Source organism: Orbicella faveolata, unplaced genomic scaffold (genome assembly GCF_042242905.1).
Source record: "Orbicella faveolata isolate gen_17 unplaced genomic scaffold, um_ofav_v1 contig_1, whole genome shotgun sequence".
Classification (NCBI taxonomy): Eukaryota; Metazoa; Cnidaria; class Anthozoa; order Scleractinia; family Merulinidae; genus Orbicella; species Orbicella faveolata.
The window spans coordinates 4,592,564-4,610,617 of NW_028301536.1; the positions used below are offsets into that span (position 1 = coordinate 4,592,564).

General features: G+C 39.8%; 3 protein-coding genes across 3 annotated transcripts; all 3 read left to right on the forward strand.

Annotated features, from left to right (window-relative positions):
• Positions 1-670: 670 nt before the first annotated feature.
• LOC149117776 (uncharacterized) lies at positions 671-2,602 on the forward strand. The gene has a single exon (XM_089286054.1). The coding sequence runs from the start codon at positions 1,959-1,961 to the stop codon at positions 2,544-2,546; it is 588 nt and encodes a 195-aa protein (XP_089142180.1). The 5' UTR covers positions 671-1,958; the 3' UTR covers positions 2,547-2,602.
• Positions 2,603-6,026: 3,424 nt separating this feature from the next.
• Positions 6,027-10,514, forward strand: LOC149117777 (uncharacterized). The gene has a single exon (XM_089286061.1). The coding sequence runs from the start codon at positions 7,070-7,072 to the stop codon at positions 9,803-9,805; it is 2,736 nt and encodes a 911-aa protein (XP_089142187.1). The 5' UTR covers positions 6,027-7,069; the 3' UTR covers positions 9,806-10,514.
• Positions 10,515-16,182: 5,668 nt separating this feature from the next.
• On the forward strand, positions 16,183-17,697 carry LOC149117778 (adenosine receptor A3-like). The gene has a single exon (XM_089282108.1). It carries the CDS (start codon positions 16,192-16,194, stop codon positions 17,275-17,277), a length of 1,086 nt encoding a protein of 361 aa, XP_089138234.1. The 5' UTR covers positions 16,183-16,191; the 3' UTR covers positions 17,278-17,697.
• The last annotated feature ends 357 nt before the right edge of the window (positions 17,698-18,054 follow it).

The window sequence follows — 18,054 nt, forward strand, 5'->3', positions numbered from 1 at the left end:
TAAAGTTTGCGTGACAGGCGGCCAGGCCACAATTGCACGGGCGCAAATACTCGTCCTTTATATTCATGGCACACGGCAATTTTGTTTGGGAACCTCACATTATCCTTGAATTCTTTTTTATGAGATTTTTTTTCCTTTTTTTCTCCTCCTCTTCTATTTCATTTACTAATCGTGACTAATCTGTTGACACATGTTTTCACGCTTCATCAGATATGCTTTCAAAGCTTATCTGATCAGTTGTCTGCAACTTCTTGACATCTTGATTAGTGCAGAACAATTAATATGTTTACTTGTAATGTTATTGCGCTTTTACATGTACTCGTAAAGTTATCCTGCTTTTAAAGCTCTAAGCTGCCCAAATTTTAATAGATGGGAAGAAAATTTACACCTGTGTATAATCCTGTGCGTCTAGGAATCATCAAGTACTTAGGACACAATGACTGACACGAACACTTTAATTTTGCTTTCGATATCCACAAATAAACGCTTCAAACCGCCCATCAACACATAATCAGATTACGTCAGAGTCGATAATCTGTACCGCGTTTGTACAGTTGCATGATATAATGGCAACCTGTGGCTACTCTGAACTTGTTAGAGGGCCGTGTGGATGCAAGCAGTTCCAACCCGGCAAATGCTGTGTGTGAAACGATAGAAAGATGCTGAAGAAACATCAAGAGTCAGTTTTCGACTGCTTTGATTCAGCTTTGCAAACGGAGGCAGATCTTCTTCTCTTGTCAATATTTCTCACAAATTGTGTAGAGGTTATGCAAGGTATAAACAATGAAATAAGTCGAGATGGTTACTGAAGTAACGCAATGCCTTGTAGTTTTGCTTCGGTTTTTCCCCGGGTTATGCACGCACCTGTCAATGGACACTACTAATACTAGCTAGCAAAAGAAGAGGTCGCAAGATGAGGATTATTCTTTAATTGCATGCAAACAAACTCACCATCACAACGTGAAGATAATCCACGTTACCAGGCTCTCGTCCCAGATTCCTCTCGTACCGAGTTCTTATGTGACCTTTCTGTTACCCCTCCCTGCTTGGACACGGCATTAGACTAAAATATTCTAGTCCCGAACCCCATCGGGCAAAGCAAAGGCAAAAATGTACTAATCCCCCGCCTCCCTGGGAATGCAAAGGTAAAAAAACATGAATTATCCCCCACTCCCTTGAGAAGAGCAGAGAGTCAAAGCCCCCACAAAGCCCCACCCATGCCCCATGTTTTCCCGGGTTGGGGGTTGGGGGGTTTCTAGTGACAAGTGGATTATATTTCCCCAAGAGAAAATGATCTCTTGATTTTCCTCATTAGCAAAAGCGAAAAGGAACTTTTTTTCAAGAAAGGATTACCAGTCAGATGTACAGAATTTCGCGGATCAGTTATGAAACCCTCTACGCAGATATAAGGTATATAGGTGGTTGAAACGCACGCTCTAAGTGATCCTAGAGAGGACTGCCTCCATTTGGCGTGTGACCTTTCCATGACAAGTGCTGTCCTTCTTGTGACCAGCTGGAATCCATAATGATGGAAATTGAGTCTTCATTAAGATCCTCCGAGTTGAAACCGCGATGACTTGATGTACACACTTCAACAAGCCTATCAGGCAATAGACCCTTTTACAGTCGTCTGCTCAGTGACATGGCCTTTGGATGACAGCGAGGCTAGAGTTGACCTTGTTTTGATACAGACCTCACTGCTTTTGTTGTGTAAAAAAAGTTGTTCTGATGCTAACTAGGTGTATTTACATGACAAAAGCAGTGAGGTCTGTATCAAAACAAGGTCAACTCCAGCCTCGCTGCCATCCAAAGGCCAGGTCACTGAGCAGACAACTGTAAAATGGTCTATTGAATCATGGAAGGCTCATCAGCTGAGATCAATTCAGCAGGACAAGTCAAGAACGAGTCTTCTGGAAAACCTGGAAACGTCTTCAATTCTCATCACACAGGACTGGGCCATGAAGTTCCTGCCACAAAAGTACAGGGAAACGCAAGCTGAGTGGTTTGCCAAAAGAGGGATTTCTTGGCGCATTAGTGTTGTTGCCCGTAAGATTGCTGACAAGCTGCAGCACCAAGCGTTTGTTCACATAGTCGAGAATTGCAGTCAAGACAGCAACGCGGTGGTCTGCATCATACGACACACACTCCAAGAACTCAAGAAAGAACATCCGGAGATTACAACTGCCTTTCTCCGACAAGACAACGCCGGATGTTACCACAGCTTCACCATGTTAGCTGCTTGCCGACTTGTGAAAGAAGCGACTGATAACAAAGTTGAGAGAGTGGACTTCAGCGACCCACAAGGCGGTCAGGGTTTATGCGACAGAAGAGCAGCAACGATCAAAGCACATCTTATTCGCTACATTAATGAAGGCCATGATGTACTCTCTACGGATGATCTAAAACGAGCTATTCTACCTCATGGTGGTGTCAGAGGTGTCCGAGTTACCTTGATTGATTCCACAAAGCAGCGTCCAATCTCGTTGCAGGGAAAACTGGAAGGAGTGAGCCACTTAAATAATTTCATTATGGAGAGGAATGTCTGACTGTATGGAAAGCATTTGATGTGGGAGAAGGAAAGACCATACCATGGTCTCAGTTGCAAGGCAAAAAGATATTTTTTGCTTACTTTTACCAAATTTTTATTTTCTCGCGCGCTTTTTTTTCGAGTCACGCTCGACGGACTAAGTAAGGGCTGCTCGTAGTATATCAGGGTTACCGCTAATGTAATTAACTGGAGAATCTTAGGTTCGGTTTATACCCTTATTACTGAAGGCGCTTTTATTTCAAATGTCATTGCCACAAAATGCAACAAAATCTCGTGTCTTGTGCTATAAGTTAGTTGTTTTTTATGCTCTCTTTTCTTTAGTCCAAATGGGTTCAGTGAAGGATCCAGTATTCCCCGAGAGTTCCTTTTCTCCTGGAGACTTCCAAGACACCTCTTTGTTTGACAACACGCGGTCTCCTGATGAAGACAATCCAGAAGACACCGTTCAAGGAGAGCAGAACATTGCGTCCGCTGACAACGAGCACGCTGGTCTTTTTTCCTGTCCAGTTGAAGGATGCGTGAGTACTTTCCAGCGTCATTGTAACCTGGAGCGGCATATGCATTATGGCAAGTGCAAATTTGTAGACGAATGACACTCGCTTCTCGACAAGGCAAAGATTATTTACGCTGAAAAACTACAGGAAGCATCAAGCGCACAGCCATTTATTGCCCGTTCTGAGCTTTCAGAGCAAAGTGTTCAGGCGTTACCGCAGGGCTGGGCATTGCGATCTACGAAGAAGGCTGCCCGTTTCAGTGCTAAGCGCGCAGAAGGCCTACCTAGACGAGAAATTTAAAATAGAGAACAGGCAGGATTCAAAGCAGACCCCGCACAGGTGGCTCAAGATATGAGACATAGAAAACATGAAGACGGGAGCGGCAGATTCACTGTAGATGAATTCCTAGCCCCACAGCAAATAAAATCTTATTTTTCAAGAATGGCAGCGAAATTCAGGCAAGAAAGTCACGACGTTGCAGACGAGTGGGACGGTCAAGCTGCTGCAGAGCAAGACGCGTACTCCTCCCACCGCGCGCACATTTTTGAAGAGTGTCGGCGGATCCACCCGATCACTTACGATACATACAATCTCTGTGAACCCTACTCAAGAAATAAGCTAACCAAGCTCAGCGTCCCTATTTTGTGCATAATATGCAGCCACTTTGAAGTGGAAATTGACAATATTCCACTTAACCTAAAAAAGCCGTATGTTCAATAAATTGAAGAGCTCGTGAGATCGTGCTCGTGTGCATAATTGTCTTAAATTTTTGTTTACATCGATGTGAGACTATTCATCCCTATTGGGTCTTTACGTCGATCAGAGTCATTAGATGTTACATGCATCGATTAGGATCGACAGACCCATTACCCATGCCTCCGTCGTTTAGTTTTAGTTTTTCACACTAGTTTGGCTACAATACAACCTCGAGTTTCATGCTAATAGCCTATAACCGCCAAATTTGTCAAGATGTTCACGATTAACAGGCCCAGCGCGCTGGAGTAGGGGTAGACGTATCTTGTGAAATAATTATTAAACAAAAATAGGAAAAAACTATTCCAGTATTGGGGTTCGGAACAAAATTGTACTAAAAATAAAGGAAGTATAACAACTACTTCTTTTAATTACATTACAAATCGAACCCCTATTAAGCGGTCACCTATTAAGCGGCCACCCCTTTTAGGTGGCCGGTAATCGAAGTCCCAAAATCCATATCCCCAAGGGTGGCTGTTTAATAGCGACAATATGGGGTGGACTGTAGAACACGTGCAAGGTGCGTTGGCCTTCAGCAGTCTGTCACGCAATTCTCACTCTTTGCAGCGGTCGGCAGTTAACGGAAACAACTTGTGAAGCCAATACGCATGCAGTCCATGCTTGGCGCTGATAAATGGTATGCACAGATTAACTACAATACTCAAATTGAAGTATAAATGCGACAAAGTATCATTTTTCGGTTTGTTACAATTTACAAATTGTATCCGTCCTCGGCCGTTCAAAACATGAGGATTTTGTATTTTGCTTTGAAAAATAATCGCTAAAAGTTTAAATTTCAGGCAACCTGAGCAGCAGACAGGACAAATATTGATAGACAGTAGCTTTTTATTCGGAATAGTAACGATTTTTCGCCAAAAAACTGGCCTATTGTCTTTTCCACGAGCGCTTTGTTGATTTTTCACCTCCAATTGCGTGACAAGGAATGGCGTGTTTTGTCCTTTGTGTCACCTTTGTCTGGCGCCCTAAAATTTCGCATTTTAAGTAGCCCAAAAATTTTATTGCAGCTATTTGAAGAAGAAACCCTGTTCTTTCGCTGGATTAACTTGACGTAACTCCATGCCATGTACCAAGGTGCTCTTTTACACGCTCAATTCTGCTTTTTTTTCTGGCCGCCGAAATAAGTGAAATATTGAAGAAAAGCAAAAATCGCCCAAAAGTTCAGTTTGCGATGGAATCGGACAAATAATATTTCAGACTGTTCGTAAATATGTGTTCTTTTCATTAAGATATTCAATGGCCAGATTTACCGTTTTGTTTATTTTTAAGCGAAGCTCAAATAATGCGTTGTTTGCAGCTCGTGAAACTGATGTGAGAGCCGCCAAGCCGATTTTTTTCGCCGTTCGCGTAAAGTAAAAATCTAATCGAACTTAAAGTATTTTTTCTAGAAATAGTTCATCCAGACCTATGTTCTGGCAAAGTTTGGGGATTTTCGATTTTTTCATTTTGCATACCTCCAGGCGAAATTTTGGGACGATTGCTCTTAATCGACTCGATGAATTTTGTATTCGAACAGTGTGTACATGTACATTTTTAATGTTTACAAGAGCTGGCAAACTTCGCGCTACCAAATTGTCTCGCCTGGATTTTATTTCTTGTAAATACAAGATTATTGCATCCTTCGCAGAATGCTGTTTACGATTCTTTATCAAAAGAGCTGGCGAAACTCCTGTATTTGAGCGGCCGATCAGTCTGTCGAATGAAAAACGCAGTGAGCTGAGATTTTGTTCAAAATCTATGTGTGTGTAATCTTGGCAGTCTGAAAATACACCTGTTTTTTTTTTTTTTCTCAATGAGCGGTGATACAAACTTTGGTTAAAAATCGCAATTAATTGCTTTAGCAATACACGTTTTACAAGTAAAATAATTTTTGCTCTTTACGTTTGACATTTCAAAGCAGGCAAAGTTTATAAACTTAAATTGTTTCGTTATTTTTCGCAATGATTTTACATCTCTTAGTAAAACATGAATAGTATAAGGTTTAATTCCATCGAGTTATTTTTCAACTATAGTTTATCTTCAACTCGTAGACGGAGTGGACAAAACAAAAAGATGTGATGCTAGCCCGAGAAATCCTTCTTTAAGGGTGGTAACTTGCTGTCGCGACCGCAACCTGAAGCCGTTCTAGCCCCAGTTTCTTATCGGTCGTCACGTCGCCGTCGTCAACGAAAACGTCTGTTGCTTAAGGTGCCTATTTTGACGAAGCCGTTGCAGCTTTCGTTGTATTAACGGCCCGATAAACGGATCCCTGTTCTGTCGCACTTTGTAATAATCATCGCACTTTGTAATACCTGTCGCACTTTGTAATAAAACTGTCGCACTTTGTAATACCTGTCGCACTTTGTAATAACACTTGTCACACTTTGTAATAAAATAGCTGTCACACTTTGTAATAACAAGTTGTCGCACTTTGTAATAAATTAAGCTGTCGCACTTTGTAATAACAAGTTGTCACACTTTGTAATAAACTTTCAAATTTCCTTTGAATAGGATATTTGGTAGAAATTATATGACTTAACTAATCCCCCAAGGCACAAATACGTTCTTCCTTGATATTTTGCTCTGCATACTAAACTGACCGGACGAAAATGAAACTCGTTCTCCCCCACGCTTCTCGCAATTGTTATTTTGGAGATAACACAGCTTGCTTAGCAACGATGGAATGCAATAAGTGAACAGAGGGCAAATAACTCCTGGTAAAAATAAAAAGATACGCGAGAGGGTTGAGTCCAAGGGTTAGTAAGGGAGATGGAGACTTCAAGTGACTTGCCACATGTTCTATATGAGGTAATTTTTGGGGGAGTAGTCACAGGATTTAAAATAGTTGCTACAATCATGGCTAAAAGTCGGGATACCTTGAACACCATTACAAGACAAATACCAAAATTCTTTTTGCTCTTTTTATTTCACCTTGTCGCGATTTCATGAAGTTACTTTATTCTTTTTTTAAATGACAACTTCATGTACTAAAAAGTGTGTTCATCCGTTTGCCTAAATAATAATGTACAGATTCGTTTTCGGTTCTACTCGAACGGCATCCCACGACATCTCATGGTCGCCACGTTGGCGACTCATTTTCAAGCCTGGTCACCAGAGGCAAAATTTTAGTCGCCATGGCGCCTAAACTGGTCGTAACTTGGAGGGTTAATATTTATAAGAACAATAATAATAATAATAATAATAATAATAATAATAATAATAATAATAATAATAATAATAATAAAGCTAAACAAATTATAATAAAGTTAATTAGTACATGGATAGTGAACATATGAACAACTCCACCATAGGCTCTTCCGCTTATGGGCGGTCTTGGAGAAAAACGTCATTTAACTTTGTGTCAATTTTGACGCCTAGGAGCCGGCTTTTCTATTATGATAAGACTATTCTTTTATTGTGCAACTTCATAGTTTTTTCCTTCGATAAAGCCGGTATGGCATATAAATGGATCTTAGCCTTTATGAGCTGCCTTATGCTGTGTTTTTGCAGTTTCGGAGCAGAAAAGAAAGGGAGATATTTTCATTCATTAAGCGACGAGGCTTACGAGACGCTGTTGCTGCTGGTACAAGGAAATTTTAACGTGCCCGTGGCAGAACGCACACGCGAACAGAGGAATGCAGTAGTGCGCTATTGGCGCCAACGTGATAGCTTACATCTTGGACCTCAGTCTACCCCAACACTGTACTTTGATGGCAAGAAAGTAGTTAAGAAGTCGTCGATAGCAAGTCTTGTTGCAAAAACGTTTGATCAAGCAAAAGCTGGTGGATGTAAAAAACTGCGAAATCGAGCCGCAGATGGCTTCGCAGGTCTGAGCGAAAGAAATATCCTACGAGTGACAAACAACGAAGCGAAGTATCGCATACACAATGTCAAATTCACAAATAAAGCCACGCCAAGGCCAGTAACCGCCAGGACCATTCAAGGTCAACATCAAATTGACCTGATGGACTTAAGCAAAGAGGCTGTCAACCACAACAGGCACGTGTACAAGTATGTTCTAAGCGTAATGGATATTTTCAGTAGGTATTTGTGGTTGCGGCCGCTGGAAAAAAAGCCAAGTCAACATGTTAGTCGGGCACTTCAGAGGATCTATAGCGAGCACGGTCCACCGGATCGCCTTCAAAGTGACAGAGGAACAGAATTCGAAGGGAAGGTTAGACCTCTTTGCAAACAGTTACAAATAAAACTAATTAAATCGAGACCTTACCACCCGCAGTCGCAGGGAAAGATTGAGAGATCGCACAGACGATTAAGAAAAAAAATCATGTACGACTTAGTATCCCTGGGTAAAAAAGGGGTTAACTGGGCAGCGAATCTTGAAGACTATAACCGGATTTTGAATGAAGAATGTAAAGAAGAACTTGGCTGGAGGTCTCCTTTCGAAATATACTATGGGCGGAAGTCAAATCAATTAGTGAAGGCGTCGCTGGACTGTGTAGATTCTGATGATAACATAGTTACCACAGCGCCAAATAAACGGGAATTGGCCTGCCACCTGAAGAAAGTAAAAAAGATCCGACGGAGAGCTAAGCTTTACAGCAAGAAGCCTAACGATCGAATGGTAAAGAGCCACAAGCGACGCCACAAAGCGGAAACTTTTAAAGTAAAAGAGCACGTTCTGGTACGCTACAGACCGCAAAAAGGAGGTAAACTTGCACCGAAAAGAAGGTTTGTTGTTAAAGGCACAGTAGTAAAGAAGAGAAAAACAAATCCTGATACATATAAAGTCAGATTTAGGCCTCCAAATTCTTCTAAACACATAGAAGAATGGTTTTCGGTAGAAGACATTGCAAGCATTAGAAAACGCCACCGAGGAAGCACAGCAGAAACTAAAACAATAAAACAGCAGAAAATAAAACAGCAGAAAATAAAACAACTTCGAAAAAAAATGTACATACCGTTAACAGCCCGCGATCGTTTTCTGGATCTAGACTTTCCCGACATGGATTTGTCTCTCATGTACAATCCACCAGGTGACGGAAACTGTCAGTTTGGGGCACTGTGCTTCTGGTTAAACCGTCTCGGTATACACCGATCAGCAGAAACTGTCCGGGAAGAAATTATAAAGTACCTGACGAACAATCCAAACAACAGTGAAGGTATGCCTTTGGAGCTTTTTGCGGCCACACCCTGGGCAGAATATTTACACTCAATGGCAAAGAATGGCACCTATGGTGACCAAATAACTTTACAAGCGGCAGCAGATTTGTACAATATTGAAATTGTTGTAATTTCGACCTTGGGACCTGATGCCACAGCGGTAATTTCTCCCTCTTCTAGCATACCCACTGCAAGAGTTCAGCTGGGGCATTATGCAGAGAACCACGGAGAACACTACATATGTGTGGACGGCAGAGTGTTGCTGGAGGAGGAGGAGCAGGAGAAAAAGAAAAATGGAGAGGTGGAAAAGGTGGAAGATGATGAGCAGGAAGAAAGGGCAGAGGAAGAGGTGGAAGATGATGGCGCGGATTTGTTATCTACTCAGGAGGATTACGCACACGGCCAGTATATGGGAAAGGAAAGAGAGGTGCCTGAACAAGATCAACATCGTATACAAATCCCCATCCACTTTGTTGGAAACGAGACCGTTGGAATGGTTTCCACGAACGACGCAACCACCCCCATAGAAAGGCTCCCGAATGAAATTTTAGAGAAAATACTTTCCGAGGCGTTATTATCTTCTGGTTTTTCCTGGCCTAACCATGTATGCCGGATGTATAATAACCTATGTTCAGTCAACGTCCGTTTTCGTGATATCACCCGTAGACTGGTCTCGATGCTCCCGAGTATTTACTTCTCTGAGGGTGGTGAACTTGGCATCGTTAGCGTCAGGAGCCTAATTAAAAAGTTTGGATCTTCGAGTGGTGTTGTGCTGGAGGTACGGCGAATAGTTGCCAGTCCAAATTGGGCAAATGCTTGGCTGGATCTGCGATTTCGTGGTTTGGGATGGTTTATCATCCTCAACATATTCTGGCAAAAAAGTCAAAAGTAGCATTTTGTTGAAATCTGCTTTGTCATTATTATCCACTCGGCTAGAATAGAATCACCCATGGTCTTTTAATGACTTTTTGCTTTAAAACAAAAAACAGTTCCTTGAACTGAGGAGAGAGAAACATTCTGTTCGTTCAGTTGTGTATTAAGTATTTATAAACAACTAGTTAATTCCGTTTCATGTTATAGTTCGTTGTTGTTTATTCAAGGTTGAAATAGACTTTTATTCAATGGTTCTGATTCAATGCTTTAATACCACATATACTGATTACGGCTATGATGGTTGCTGTTCCATATTCTGGCTTATGTCAAGCCAATGCGATTTTTGAATTAAAATACGATACTATTTCACAATTATTCTATTCAACTATAGTTAACGGTCCCTTCTTAGAAGACTCCCAGTCAAAGCCTTTATTTCCGGATCGTACCATTTTGTACAGCTGTTATAAATACCAGCAAGATGTGTCCTCTACTCTTTTACTGATACACTATGTCCCTGCAAGTTGCTTTCCAGTTTCGTCCTCTCTAAAACTCCCACGGAAACAAACCTTTTTATTTTCATCCGCAGGAGATGCCAGTATATTTAAAATTCGAATCTTTATTTAAGATGTGATAAATACCTTTTTAATACCTGAATTAAGCTATCATTTACAAATTAAACATGCAATAGGGTCTCATTTGCACGATAAATTAGACTAGTACCTAGCCAATGGAGCGGCTTAACAAAACCGATTTTTAAGTCATTATTCGTGATGACAAAGTGTTTCTGTCGCGATACATCGTAGTCAAGACAAATAACAATTGCGAGAAGCGTGGGGGAGAACGCGTTTCTTTTTCATCTCCTCAGTTTAGTATACAAAGTAAAATATCAAAGAAGGACGTATTTGTGCCCTGGGGGATTAGTTAAGTCATATAATTTCTACCAAATATCCTATTCAAAGGAAATTTGAAAGCTTATTACAAAGTGTGACAACTTGTTATTACAAAGTGTGACAGCTTAATTTATTACAAAGTGCGACAACTTGTTATTACAAAGTGTGACAGCTATTTTATTACAAAGTGTGACAAGTGTTATTACAAAGTGCGACAGGTATTACAAAGTGCGACAGTTTTATTACAAAGTGCGACAGGTATTACAAAGTGCGATGATTATTACAAAGTGCGACAGAACAATCCAGAAGTTTATTTTATGCGCTGTGCAAGATACTAAAAGACAAGCATCAAGCATAAAACAGAAGTAAAGTCCATCATTCATCGCAAAACATAGTTCCATTCAAGCGTGTCGTGTTCATTCAGGTTCATTTCCCAGCGATGCAACCGGCAAGTGTTCGTTGTTGTTGTTTTTCAAATTCGGGCACATAGCGCTCAAGCTCCCAGTAGTCTTGGCAGTAGTACAGGATTCAGTTGCCATTAAACGGTAAATGAAGACTTACGATTTTCTTCTTCTCCTAGTGCTACCTCTGCGGCAGAATTTATTGAAGGGTCAGGACGACGGCTACGGTTAATTTCTGCAGACCGGCGCCATTATTTACTTTTGGAGTCTCGCAAGTCTTGAGAATTGATCAACTTTAACGCAACCTTCACCTCAAAACTGGATCTAGAGTGTACACAAGTATTAAAGGAAGCTATTTGTCACTACTCAGAAGGTCAACAAACGAACCTGAACGGAAGAAGATGTATTTTCACCGGGTGCTAGGGTTATGCAAATGAGCATTGACACGAGCGATAGCCATGTAAACACACTGACTGTGGCAGATTTTAATCTGTTCTCGCGTGCAATCCAAGGAGATACCCACCGGTTTGAACTTATAGAACGGTTTATTAAGGTATGAAATTTACTGTGATGTGCTTTTTAGGCTTCATTTAGACCCAACTTTTGAGATTTTCCCCGTCAAATTTGGCTAAATTTTGGTAGGTGATCAAAGGCCTCCGAGTAGGGTGTCTTCCAGCCTCGCTGGTAAGCTTAGAATTTTTCGAAAAGTTTCCATATTTCGTCAGTCAAAGTAATGAATGTACCTTAAATTTCGTATGAAAACGAAATTCCGTGAGCTGCATTTTAGGCGACGTAGCACGCTTCACAAAATTGGTGAATTTTACCTTTCTGATCAAGGTCGGCAACCTCAGTTCGGCCAAAATTCAATTTTGGCTGGTAGCAAAGCAAAAATAAGGAATTGGAAAATAATAAATAGCTTTTTTATATATATATGTGTCAAACCCTTTTCAGTGACAAAAAATGGAGGAAAATTATTTTTGGTCCCGAAGTCGAGTGGACCGCTTTTAGCGGGACTGGAACTTAATTCACCAACTATTGAGTATATTCCTCTCCCATACATATATCATTCCAGACTGAAAGCCGGAGATGAATCTTAGTGAATCGAACACAATAGCTTTTTGAAACAGTCCACGAAATATCATATATTGTGGATTCAACGAAATGTCTCTGTAACTAGTGTTAACCTTAATCAATTTGCTCTTTTCAAATAGCTTTTTTTTTCCAAAGTATTCATGGAAAATATACCCGTCAAGCCAAGAGACTAATAGAGTAAACATTAATTTACAGTAACTGGAATTAAAGCACAATCTCGAGGCTCTGACGACTGTATTCTAGGTAGAAAGTGAATGTTTAGAACTTAATCTATTGTACACGACACACGAAAAGAGTGCATCGCTAATTTTTGAGACTAAAGTCTTTCGCGTGGAGATTTTTTCAAATTTATTATAGATACACCAGCTGACGAGTGTATTTCTCTCCCATACATGCTATATTCTCTAAATTAAATGCCGGAGATGAATCTAAGTGGATCGACCACAATGCCTATTAAATGTTCAGGAAATGATATACACTGTGGATTCAATGAAATGTTTCTAGAATTTGTCCTGAACCTTAATTAAAGAGTTGACGTTAATAAATAAGTTGCTTCTCCAAGTAGCTTATGTTTCTAACGTTAGTAGTCACAACTTTCTTTCTATCTAAAGCCTTCTCATATTGTACTTCTACAAAGGTCTATAACAGTATTACCAAACATTTCTAACATTATCACAACTTTCTATTTACCTATATCTTTCTCATATATATTGTATTTCTGCAAAGGTCTTTAACAGTTTTACCAAAGGAAAACGCCTACTCAATTCAGGTTATTCCGAGTTTTTCAAATAGGGCCTGCTGCAAAACCTTTCATTTGAAAATGGAAGTGACTTGCATGTATATATATTGGATGACTTGCTTAATTTCGCAAGAAAACAAAACTGATTCTTTCAGGCAAAATATCATTGCCTGGTGCATGAAGTTCTGGAGGGCGATGTGAGGTGAGTTATCGAATTTGAACATTTTCTTCAAATTAATGAGCTTTTCATAGAGATTTATAAAAATAAGTTTTTTCGTTCAGCTTTGCACGATTTCACGGCAACAATTAATCCCTGGTTAGCGATTAGCGATAAGAAAGTCAGTCAATCGTCATACGGCGAGACAGAATCAGTCTTATTTAAACAATCCAAAGGGGAAAAAAAGGAACATTTTAACGTGCTTTAACTGTTGCTGAAATTGAACACAAAACTGAACTGCCTCTCGCTTTGGGAAGTGATTTGAAATGATTTGTTGGAATATCACCTCTTGATGAAAATTGAAAACCTAAGGACATTTTCCAATCCATTAAGTCAATTCGTACTATAATTACAAAAGAAGGCAGCTTATAATATAAAAAATCTAAAACTTTAGCCGTTTTGCTCATACACTGAATAAAGTAAATATTTTCTTTTGCAATTATTTTCAGTTAAGTTTATTAAACTCGTACAGTTTTGAGCTTTGCACTATACATTCATCGGGAACAACGCTTCGGTGATAGAAAACACATTTCTTCGATACCAAGGTGAGAAACAGTCATTTGTTACACTAGTACCGGCAATGAACTTACGTTAGTTTAATCGATGATATTTTCACGACGAAAAAAATGCATCTGGACAGTCTCGCGAAACTCTAATATATATTTGTAATGGAAACAAAAGACTTGCAGTTGGTTAGAGCTTTAGGGCGAGAAAGAAGAAAGTAGGTTGGTTTCGTATGTTTTGGTAGCCGTGAATCACAAATGCGTGTAACTTTGTCATCATCTGACGAAGATTTGCTTGTATTCGCGCACACACGCCCTTTGATGTCAAGTTGCGATGCCAAGTCAAGTGTCTCTTGGATTTCTCTATTTTAAAGAAAGTCAGAAAATACAGGAACTTGATGGAAAATTGAGTCAACATTATACAGTTGTAGTAAAAAAATCAAAATAATAATAAAAATAAATAAACAAATGGATGATGCTGTTAAAAAGGTGACCAGTTCAGCTTAACCTGCGTGTCAAAACACGGTTGGCCTGACAACATCAAATGGCCTAAAGAAACAGTCGACGCATCAAAATGGTTCAAGGAATGACTCAAAAAAAAAAATCCCCGCTTGGAAAGTCTTTAAAAATCCTCCCTCCAGTCCCCCGCCTTTGTGAACCTGAGGGTTAAATGACTAGCTGCTTCAATAGCGATACGCAAAACATAGCCCCGAAATTTTAAAACCGACCACAAAATTCCCACTCGTATCTAGAAACGATATGCTGGAATCGGAAAATGTTGTGTTGTTCTAAATGAAAGAGTTTTTTCTTTGCTATTCAGGTATTTGCTTGTAAGTGGCAGAACCTGAAGAAGGTCTGAACGCTTTTAATGGCAACATTCAAAACTTGTCTACTGGAAAGAAGTGGGTTTTTTCCTGAATTGTAAGGAGTTAAGGTAAGAATTCAATATTGTCGGTTTTATTATTTTAAAATGAAATCCGATTAGGCCGATAGTCACAGTGCACTAGGCAGATGATACTACTGCACTACTGAAATGTTGAGAATAATTAGGTTAAAGCAGGCCAAAATATTTCATTCCGTTCTAAACTAGGTCTCGATACACTTCTTGAATAAACGAAGTACTCAGTCAGGTAAAATCTTCAAAACTTTATTGAGTACAACTTAATAATAGCACTGACAGCCTTTGACCGAAGCGATTCCGGAAATCGTGTAGGAGGGCTTTACGCTCGCACATGTAGGCTACGAATTCAAATTGCAGTTGTTTTCTTCTTGAAATAATTCAGTTTTCTCAGCAAATGAGTTCTTTTACTTAGTGATGAACATCTCTCAATTTGCCCAGCAAATGAGTTGTTTTACTGGCCATGTTTTCTATTCGGCATGGATATCACGAGTTGGCTTAAAAAGCCGTTTGATTTGAAATATTTTCCTTTTGATGTGAAATATCAGCCCTGCAAGTACATATGTAGGCTCGATTACCAGACGCTGTTAATGGGTAACGCCAAACAGTGACACTTTTAAGCATACCTTTGAATGTTCAAACACTACATTGGGTTGTGGTGTCATTACTTGGAGTTACTTAGAGTCGGAAGGAGAGCTAAATGACAACATTGAGATAATTGATAAATATGTTGAACAAGAGTGGTCCCAAGACACTGCCTTGAGGAACACTACAATGCATGGGTAGTCAGTCAGAAAGAAAACCATTTACTCTCACTCTTTAGCTTTCGATCCGACAAATAAAGATGCAAGAAATTCGTTGCTTCACCACTGATGCCGTAAGCACGTAGTGTGGATCGAGAGTGATTATGACTTCATCACCATTCCTTATAGCCCCCAGTGAGGCATGGGGCCGCAGGGTAATTATGACACATCGAGTCAAATCCTCTGGATAAATCAATTGTAAATAGAGCCTGCCACCTTTTAAAGCCAAGCGCCGGTCATCTATCATTTTAGCAAGTGCAGTACTGCATTTGTGTCCACGCAAGAACCCAGATATGTTTATAATTTTATTGAAGAAGCTACGTTACTGATTGGGCGTCTTGAAAAGTTAGCCTAGATTTTTCAAGTTTGCAATTTGCAATTCGTGTTGATCCTCTCTGTCCTTAAACACCCTTGTTCCTTTTTGCTTTATTATTATCTCCTCGGTGTTTTTCTTCCTGAATAAATTCAGGCTACTATTTTCAGGTTTCCTTCAATTCAAGGGTAATTTTGAATGTTTTTAAAATAACACAAACTACTATGACTGAGCCCATCTAGAGAAAACAAAGGTTAAAAGGCGTAACGACTTTTTGTAGTTAGACACTGGAAGAATTTTATTTTTCTTCATTTAAAAATGCGTTTGCTTCTCCGTATGTCTATTATTATTTTTATTGTTCATCTGGTTGATTGTCAGGGAGGGATCATTTTTTTTTTTTGACGGTGGTGATGGGTAGGGGTGCTGAACAATTTTTTGGGGGATGAAATTTTTTTCCCTTTTTGCAGGTTGTGCATGAGTTATTTTGGTGGGCAATGCAATAACTTTTGCAAGAATTATTTTTAAGCATAGTATATTTGTATTTCGCAGATGAAGTCCAACCTCTCTGTCAGTAATCACTCTGCTATCGTCAACACCACAGAAATGAAAACTGCAGTCTACGTGTTCACACCAGCAGGCTTCACCACTAAACTCGCTCTTGTCGTAGTTTTTGCGTCTGTTGGTGCAGTAGGATTTGTAGGCAACGTTCTAATTTATTACTTTATATCGTTTAAGAAAAAGGTCGTCGCTTATATGCAGTACACTCCATTTCTGCGAAATTTCAACTTTTACATCAAGAGCTTAGCTCTGTCAGATATACTGAGTAATATAATTTCACTTCCCTTGATATGTATTCAGATTATGGTCGATGTGTTCCAACATGACTGGGCATGCAGAATTGTTCGATTTATCGGCATACTGCTACCTTCAGTAACGATGAATAATTTAATGGTAATAAGCTTGGAGAGGTATTTGGCAACTCGTGCCGTTCCCCGCTCGTTCAGTGTCTCTACTGTTCGCAAGCTTGTTTATACCGCATGGCTTGTAGGTTTTATTGTCGTTTTAGGGCCAACAGCAACGTTCAACGGGATAAGATATAATCATAACGATACACATTATACAGTAATTTGTAAATACGATAACAGCTATCTACCTTTTAGATTAATAACCGTATGTTATGCCTTAGTACAGCACCTTATACCGGGTGTTATTTTAACTTATCTTAATATTTCCGTTGCAAACACTTTATGGACAAAACAAAGAAAAAGAATAGATGTTCAGAGGAACAACGCCATCAGGGCCAACTTGATAGCAACTAAACTCCGTGGAACATATCTTCTTGTCGCTATGACGTTTGCTTTCATCATTCCATATTCAGCGTTGCTTTATTATGCAACCTATGTTATGTTGGCTAAGCCTTCTCTTGATTTTAAGACAGATTTTACAACAAGGTATCTTAGCGCTGGGCTGCTTTATTCAAACGGCGTAATTAATTTTATCATATACGTGGTACAGATGAAGGATTTCCGAGCCTTCTTAAAGAAGCTGTTTTGTGGTAACGGTAATACTATGGATCCTAACCCACCCGGGGACGGGATTCGACTGAGAGCGTTCGTAATCCTAAATAATCCTTGACTTTATAAGAGCTATAAGACCCCTTGGGAACTTCCATATGAAAGTGAAGGGGGTTATTGTTGAAAGTGACTACAACAATGTACCAGAATCTCTTTTTGTGGGCGTGGTCGTGTTAACATTAAATAAGAGATTCCAATTTGTAAATACCCTTTTTTCCGACCACCGTAGCTTAACAAGAAATAAGACGCAAACTGAACATAAACATAACTGGCACTTTCGCAGTTTTTAAGAACAATAAATATAAATGCTTGGAATCGTTTTTTAATCTGAGTGAATGAATTGTAACTCCAGCCGCGTCCCTTTGGGATGCACCTAGTTCTCGTCTCTTAGATTTAAAGTACCATGATATTCTGGTGATTCCTAGGCTCAGTCTCCAGCCGTGGGTGTTTCGGTGCGCCCGCGATCCTCTACACGAGAGGATCGCGGGCGCACCGAAACACCCACGGCTGAGGACTGAGCCTAGGTGATTCCCAAAGCCAAACAAACAAGTTTGCAAAATGTCACACGCGATAGAATATATACCGACTTAAGTGGAAAACACAGGAAAATAAACTGGTGCAGATTTTAAAACATATTTGTACAGAAGTTTGACTCAAAATAATAAGTTATGCCAACAATTCCTCAGTCACACAATATGCAATAGGCCATTCCCGAGCTACCTTGTGTCTCTGTTTCAAAACGAGTCTAAAGCTAGGCGCAAAACCTTTCATATGAAAATGAAGCCGATTGAAATTGCTTGGTATGTTCCAGAAACATCTATATCGAGAAACCTTAATT

What these genes read in the sequence shown, in the direction of transcription:
- LOC149117777 (XM_089286061.1), top strand. Translation starts at nt 7,070, where the DNA reads ATGGATAGTGAACATATGAACAACTCCACCATAGGCTCTTCCGCTTAT.
- LOC149117778 (XM_089282108.1), top strand. Translation starts at nt 16,192, where the DNA reads ATGAAGTCCAACCTCTCTGTCAGTAATCACTCTGCTATCGTCAACACC.
- LOC149117776 (XM_089286054.1), top strand. Translation starts at nt 1,959, where the DNA reads ATGAAGTTCCTGCCACAAAAGTACAGGGAAACGCAAGCTGAGTGGTTT.